Here is an 8,196-nt window from a genome sequence, read left to right as displayed (position 1 = left end):
GAGGGGCGAAGACGGGGATAAAGGAGGTTTTTGGGGGGTGGAGGGAGGAGGAGGAGGAGGAAGAAGGAGGAGGAGGAGGGGGTTTGATGGGCATACAGGGGACTATAACAAGAAGTGCCCACCCTGAAGCGAGGGCCCCTCCCACCTTCACCCTCAGTTCCTGACAATCCTCTGTGTGTCCGTGTGTGTGTGTGTGTGTGTGTGTGTGTGTATGTGTGTGTCTGTGCCCCCCACCCCTCCACCCCCCTTTGCTTGTGGCAAACAGGACAATGGGCACACTTGCCAAGGTTTCCCTCCTCCATCCAGAGACTGAAGACACCTACAGAGCGTTTTTTTTTTTTTTTTTTTTTTTTTTTTTTTGGAGGGGGGTTGATGCTTCAGCTTGTGAACAAAACCCGTCTTTGTTTATCACCAAGACAGTTTTTATAAGAACGCACCAATCCTCCAGAGCCTGAGCTGATGCTTTATGTCTCGGTGCAACATCCTCAGCGCGAACCGCCTTTATTCTCCCAGTGAAATGAAATAAAATGAAGGATGGACATTTTACAGAGATGAAGGAGAAATGTTTCCATGTGAGCAAAAAAAAAAAAAAAAAAAAAAATCTCACCATGAGTGCATGAATATTTCAGAAACTGTACTGTATACTATACTATACTGTATTTTCTCCTTCTCATCTGGGCTCATTAAAGTTTCGCTCTCAGCTGTGTATTTTAGTTTTGATTGTATTTGTGAAAACTCAGCTGGAGCTGTTCTGCACGTACATTAATAAGTTCATGTGCTTGTGCAGGGCTCTGATTTTCTTTATTTCGCTATTAGTAATTAAATAGACAACAACACATTGCAGTGTTCTAAGCGAACAGTTTGTCTCTGTTTTCCTGACGAATATAAAATGAAAGAAGAAAGAGGCAAAAGCAGAAAAAGCTTTACAAATGTAGCTATATGTCGTTTTCTCTTATCACATAAAAAGCAGCAATAAAACCATTAATATTCCGTTCATTTTCCAAAGCATGCCAGTCTTGTTTTTGATTTTTGAACATGTCTTTTTTTCAAAACTCCAACTTTCAGGTGATAAAAAACCTTGTAATTCCCTGACGTCGGCTAACATCTGGCATCTAGTAGACATGGATATTTTAATTTAATTTCTAAAACACAGACACGTTATGTTGTGTGAGTGCTATCCATGCGTGACTGATAAATCGGGAGGAAAACAGCCAGAGATTCAAAACTTTTTTAAAAACAAGTAGGCAGATCCACCTCACTCTGTTCATTAATGCAGTTTCAACTTTGGATGGTAAAGCCTCCCATGGTAATACAGCAGCCATGGTTTTTGTTTTTCCATTCGGTGCAGGCATTAAACTGCATGACCACGACGCGATAAAGTAACTTTGATAAAGTAATAAATTTCAGCTTACTGACGTCTCAGCAATTTGATTTTTGTGCCAAAATCAAATGAAACGCATGAAAACAAACTGGTCGACTGGAAGGAGAACCGGATTCAGAAATCTAAATCTGCATGTGGCACGCTGAGAGAAATGGTCAACATGGCTCCTGGAAGCTCCTCCTGGGCTCCTGCCGGCCCGTCAGAGGTCGCAGTCTGCAGCCTCTTCATGAGCGATGGCCACTTTAGAAACTGAAAAACAAGATATCAGGGAAACGACTCATTTGTATGTGTCCCCAAATAAAATACATAATGCATGAGAGAACAGCAGAGGACGAAATCCCTCTTACCTCCCTCTCTCTCTCTCTGTCTCTCTCTCTCTGTGTATTTACAGCAGTAAGTGTGTGTGTGTGTGTGTGTGTGTGTGTGTGTGTGCGCGCGGACAGAGATGAATGAGGAGGATCTTCTCTCCACCGACACAAAGGCTCGTGCAGGAATCTGGGTCACAGCTGAACCCCCACTAACACCCTGCCACCACCAGCCAGATCCTCCCCATTCAGCTGGGAGGTGGAGGGTCGGTGTGTGTGTGTGTGCATGTGTGTGTGTGTGTGTGTGTGTGGTGTGTGGGGGTGTGTATTAGTCCTCCAGCATGTTGCCAAAAATCCACTTAACAAGGGATGGATGGAAACTGGAAACATCTCCATCTTAAAGAGTATATGTCAAGACTTTTCATTTGATTTTTTTTTTTTTTTTTTTCACTTGTCTTCTGCCTGAAAGCTTGGCGCCACAACAAGTTCTTATAGCTGTTAGTTTGCAGATTTATCAAGAATAAACACCACATTTTGTCAGAGTGAAGCTTCACCAAGATGCTAAGATTGTCCCCCTCTTCCCTGTTCATGTCATTATTTAAAAATTTTTTTTTTCTTTTTTTGTCTGCTGGTGGGACTAAGGAAGACGGCGTCTCTTTGGGTGTAAGTCCTTAAGGTCCAGGTTCAACCACAGTGCACCCAGCTTTTATTTTTCACCCTGCAGGTGGCGCTCCAACAAGACGGCAGCCTCACGTCGCTCACTGAGACCATGTCGCACCGCTTGACAGGTGCTTGCGTACAAACTCAGAAAATGAAGTCGTCGGCATATAAAGATAAGTTCCTGATTAATCAGCAACAGTCAAAATCCAGAGGGACATCGGGTCATGTTTCCAGGTAAAAAAACATATTTGATCACCTGTTATCAACAGCAAACGTTCAACCACTTCCCAGCTAACATTATGGTTTGATACAGTCACACGATATGATAAGATAAGATGTAAATTGTTATGAAATATGAACAAACACCTTGGAGACATTCCAATTACTAAAGCTTGGAATTAAATTGGCTGTTCAAGTGAGCATAAATCACATAACGTTAAGCAGAAAGTTCCTGAGGTCGTGTTAAAAGACAGCAAGACAGTTAATGTTACATACACAGGCACTTTATAGACAAGTTAATGACATATATAATAATTGTTAGTTGCAGTGCTAGGTAAGTTTTGATATTCACCGCTTGGGGGAAAAAGAAAAAAACACATCTCGCAAAGTGAAAGCTGCTGTGAAAGTGTGTTACATGTGTTAAATCAGTCAGCTTACACTTCTCCTTTGCTCTCAAAATGGTTCAGGTTCATTTTTGGGAATATTAAAAAATGCTGATGATAGAGGTACATCAATATAGCACTTTCAAATGTCATCTAACTTTCATAAAATGAGTGGAAAAACGTCTGCCAGCTGAAAGCAGAGCAGATCCTTGTGCCTGTTCTCAGGATGTGTGAAGCAACAACTGGAACCAGAGAAATCAGCAGGTTCCAGGGTTGGATTGAGGAAGAGGTGGAGATTTGAGCGGGGTTAGCAGAGCGGTGAAGTGAGATGACGGGCTGCAGCAAGGGGCTACCTGTCCTCACCTGTACAGGTAAGACAGCCACGCCCAAATAAACCAGCTGACAGGAAGCTGCAGCAGCATGAAGAGACTGCAGGGCTTGGCAGTGGAAACCAACACCTCGTTTTGACTTAAACAAAGAAATCAAGAAACCCAGTGACAGACTGTGTCTTTCCAAAGGAAAGGAAATATTTTCTCATTTCTCATTTTTCCACTTCATGAGAATCTAATCTCGCCTCCAGGGGGGTCAGCCTTATATGAGGTAATGAGTCACATTCATTCAAATGGGATAATTGTTTGCTAACATCAGTATGACTCGAGTCGATACTTTTTGATTCAGTGTTTTAAATCAATCAGGTTGTGGCCAATCAATGAGAAACTAAATGTTGGTACATGAAATGAAACAAATATGCAGCGGACAGGTTTGACTTTCACCTCCCAGAGGAGATTAACTGCTCCATCTTCCATCTTTCTGGACAAAAATCTACATTTCATATCAACCTTTTGCTTTTCTGACAGCAGGTTTGTTAAACAAACAGAACGCAGCAACAACCTGCTGGTTTTTCCTTCCAGCCGGTGGGCAGTTTGCAGTGCTAGGTCAGCAAATTCATCAGAACTGATCATTAATCATTAATTAACCCATTTATCAAAGGAACCTCTTGCTTTGCTCATCACAGCTGATAATAACTGGATGCAGATATTTCAGTAAAAAAAAAAAAAAAAAAAAAAGATATTTTGATTTAAAAATGTTTGTTTTTTCCTCCTTTTGCTCCAAAACTGTGTGTGTGTGTGTGTGTGTGTGTGTGTGTGAGAGAGAGAGAGAGAGAGAGAGAGAGAGAGAGAGAGAGAGAGAGAGAGAGAGAGCCATAATTTACTAAACACAGGCATGTCTGTTAAATTATGCGTGTGTTTGCAGGTATGTGTGCATCTGTATGTGTGTATATTCCCTGGGACATGGAATTGTGTGTATGTGCGAATGTGTATGCATTGTGTGTTTGTTTGTGTGTATTGGCACTTAAGTGTGATTGTGTGCAGCACATCACAGTTCCCTGAAGAACACTTGAAGCACCCCCGCACACCTGTGTGTGTGTGTGTGTGTGTGTGTGTGTGTGTGTGTGTGTGCGTGTGCGTGTGCGTGTGTGTGAAGGGTATGAAGTGCATCTGAGACTCTGCCTCCTCCTACTGGTGGTTTGTAGAAACTACCACAGTGACAACATGAATCACTTCATTGGTTTTGTGTCACACAGAAATAAAAATAACCTCCAGCTGGAGCACAGCTGCATGAACGCATGAGTTTGCATTTTGATAATAATAAAGAAATGTGTGTGTGTGTGTGTGTGTGTGTGTGTGTGTGTGTGTGTGCGTGCGTGTGTCACAGCTCTAACACAGCAGTGATCGAGTCTGTATCCAGATCATAAATCTTCTCCATTTTCTGCTCTAAACACTCGTTGCTCTTTCCTGCTGCAGGAAGTGATGCGTTGGAGGATTTCTGCTTTGTTTGGATTAAACAGAGGAAGAAGAAGAACTGGGTTCACCTGAGCAGTGAAATCCAATTAATATTCTCTAAATAATAAAAATGACCTCCCCTCTTGTTGCTTCTGCCCCTTGGAGACCAAACAAGCTGGTAGCTGAATATAAGTGAGTTTGTATCTCCCTTTTTCTAATTTGTGAAAGTTTGGACTTTGGGCAGCCTCCTGGTTGTCAGATGCATCGTGGACAGACAGATGCCTTTAAACTTGTATGACATCTTGTCTGAAGCGTCTGGATGTGTTCGAGCAGTCAGATTTGGATTTATCTCAAACGCCCTTTGCAGCAGAACAGCTTCCATTCTTCAGGGAAGGCTCAGTCATGCTGGGACATGTAACAACCGGTTACTACAACAGAACCAGTTATTAAAGTAAAGTAAATAAAATTATTATCGAAATGTGGACCAGTTTATCAGAAGATTTAGTTCACTCGGGAGAAATGGGTGCGAGTAGGAAAAAAAAAAACAAACAAACAAGAGATCACTGTTATGTTAAAGGTAAATAATTAATGCAATTTATTTTTCGCAGCTTCTTCTTCTTTCTCTGATTTCTTTCTTTCAAACTGACATATAACAACAACAAAACCACATTTAACCCAAAATAAATAAATATAAAAGATGAATAAATAACCTTTTCCCCTCTTTCCACCTGTCAGGTAAGTATCTAATTTATTGAATATTAATTTAGGTCTAATATTAAATGTTTATTTTATTTATATTTGATCAAAATATTTTGTTACTACTAATTATGTTGTTAATAAACTATTTATTCCTATTTTATTATGTTTAAACTCTATTTTGTTTCTTACCTGCAGGTGGTCTGTCTCACTCTCTAATTGGTAAATAAATAAAGAAAATGATTAACCAACTAATAATAAGGACAACAAAAGTATCAACACAGCATGTAAATGACAAAAGAAAAAAAATAAAATAAATAAAGATCAACTTCTCTGATAGTCTCTGGGTTGGCTCGCCGCCTCAGTCCCAACTGTAATGTTCCTCAGAACCAGCTGAGCTGAGGATTCTCAGTCTTTCAGCTGATAACGGTGACGATGAAGAGGATGACGATGAGGACGATGATGATCAGGCACACACACACACACACAAGCTTGCTGCTTGCTTGCTTGCTTGCTCACTCGCTCACTTGTTCACTCGCTCGCTCACTCCTGGCCTTGGAAGCACACAGCCAGTACAAATAATCACTAAACTGCTAAACAGTATCTCTAAATTCTCTAAATTCTCTTAATATCATTCGATTAATATTATTTATATTATTAGTATTTCAATAAACAAGACAGAAATATATATATATATATATATATATATATATATATATATATATATATATACATACACACACTGTATACTATTACTTTCGTCATTCATATTTTCAGTTAAAACATTGTTTTTTTTTAAACCCACACAAATCAGCTAAAAACAATTCTAAATTCTATTTCAGTTAGCACCAATACAAACTGTCAGTAATGGCCACCAATGCTAATTGTTGCTAACAGCTGCTAATACTTTAAAATGGCCCCAATGTAAACATAAAAACACACAAAAGCTACACCAATCTATATTTACAACCCGGATCAGCTGATAATCAGCTGATAATCAGCTGATCCACAGCACAGTTAGGTTACTTATTTGTTTCCACTCACCAAGTTTACTTTGAATTGTAACAGCAGGATTGTAACTGTTCCAGGAGTGTTATTCTTCTTCTTCTTCTTCTTCTTCTTCTTCTTCTTCTTCTTCTTCTTCTCTCTCTCTCTCTCTCTCTCTCTTTTCAGGATGTTTTTATTTTGATTCCTTCGGTTGGTCTCTGTCTCTATCTGTCTAGAGCTGTGTCCCAATTCAGGGTCTGCATCCTTCGAAGTCCTGGATCAAAGACAGCATGGCAATATAACAGTATTATATATAACAAGATATAACAAGGTAAATGGTTTAAAACAGTTTCAACAACAACAATTTTCCAACAAAGCTAAAGTACAAACTATATACATTTATGGGGCTTGCACATGGCCCGAGACCAAGGCAGCCAGTCTGTCCCTTGTAACATTCCCAGAGCTCTCATTTTCTGCTAGGGGCTCACGGGGAGGCTGGGGGTTAAGGATGTCCTGGTCAACATCTGCATCTGGCTCCAGCATGTCCCCATTATCCAGACACACGTTGTGTAGGAAGGCACATGACGCCACAACCAGAGGTGCAAATGTAGGTTTGACCTCTAAAGCTCGGAACAGGGTGGATCTCCATCTGGTCTTCATCATTCCAAAAGCTCTTTCAATAATGCTGCGCCCCCTGGAATGATAATAATTGAAGCGCCCCTGCATGTGTCCATTAACTGGCTCCTTGTAAGGTGTGATGAGGCAGATCAGTGAGTCCAAACAAGGATAGCCACCATCACCCAGAAGGATGCAACCTGCGGGAGGGTACCGTCTTGCCCTGTAGAAACTGCTGTTCTTCATGATGCGGGTGTCATGAACTGACCCCGGGTAGCCAACAAAGATGTCAAGGAATCTTCCATCTGAATCACAAATTGCCTGCATGTTTATTGAAAAGAAACCTTTGTAATTCAGATAGTCAATTCGGTGCTGTAGAGGGGGTTTGATCCTGATATGGCAGCCATCTATTGCACCCACAACATTGCTGAAGGCAGGGCTTCCTGATAGCTGGACAAATCCTTGTCCAACTGCTTGAAGCTCTCCTGCCTGTGGGAAACAGATGGCACGCCACAGGTTGAGCCAGATGTGCTGTGCAACCTTGTGGACAATGCGGTGGACAGTGGATTTTGGCACATTGAAGACCCTAGACACAACATGAGCCAGCCAGTAAACATAGATCAGGACTTCCAGCTGATAACCCCAGCCATGGGCCTGATCCCTCTGGAGAAGCCTCTGCAGTCCATGCATGGCTTTTCTGCTGAGGCAGAAATCCTGCTTCAGCTCCGCCTCCACATTAAACCACATACACAGGATGGGCACGTTGTGATTCATCTTGCAGTAGGACACAGGATGACCAGTCTGGAAAAAGCAATAAGTTCATTCATTCATACATTCATCTTCTAAACCGCTTATCCTCACTAGGGTCGCGGGGAGGTGCTGGAGCCAATCCCAGCGCTCATAGGGCGAAGGCAAGGAAACACCCTGGACAGGTCGCCAGTCCATCACAGGCAATAAGTTCAGTGTGAAGTTATTTAGTGTGAATTGGAAGGACTTGTATTTTGTTGAAATGTGGAAAACATTCCCTGAACCAAATGCATATGGCATATGGTCAGTAGCTACATACAATGTATGTGTACGGTATTCTGTCCTATGAGACCTGCGCACGTCACACAATTAACACAAAAATCAATAAAGTCAAAGGTTGTTTGTTTGACATTACACCA

General features: G+C 41.4%; 1 protein-coding gene across 1 annotated transcript; it reads right to left on the bottom strand.

Annotated features, from left to right (window-relative positions):
- Positions 1-6,814: 6,814 nt before the first annotated feature.
- On the bottom strand, positions 6,815-7,804 carry LOC115372344 (protein ALP1-like). The gene has a single exon (XM_030070150.1). The coding sequence runs from the start codon at positions 7,802-7,804 to the stop codon at positions 6,815-6,817; it is 990 nt and encodes a 329-aa protein (XP_029926010.1).
- Between the last annotated feature and the right edge of the window lie 392 nt (positions 7,805-8,196).

Source organism: Myripristis murdjan, chromosome 15 (genome assembly GCF_902150065.1).
Source record: "Myripristis murdjan chromosome 15, fMyrMur1.1, whole genome shotgun sequence".
Taxonomy (NCBI): domain Eukaryota; kingdom Metazoa; phylum Chordata; class Actinopteri; order Holocentriformes; family Holocentridae; genus Myripristis; species Myripristis murdjan.
Note: the sequence above shows the minus strand (reverse complement) of the source record. Positions and strands in the feature narration are given on the sequence as shown.

Coding starts and splice junctions, on each gene's coding strand:
- LOC115372344 (XM_030070150.1), bottom strand. CDS start 7,804: ATGAATCACAACGTGCCCATCCTGTGTATGTGGTTTAATGTGGAGGCG.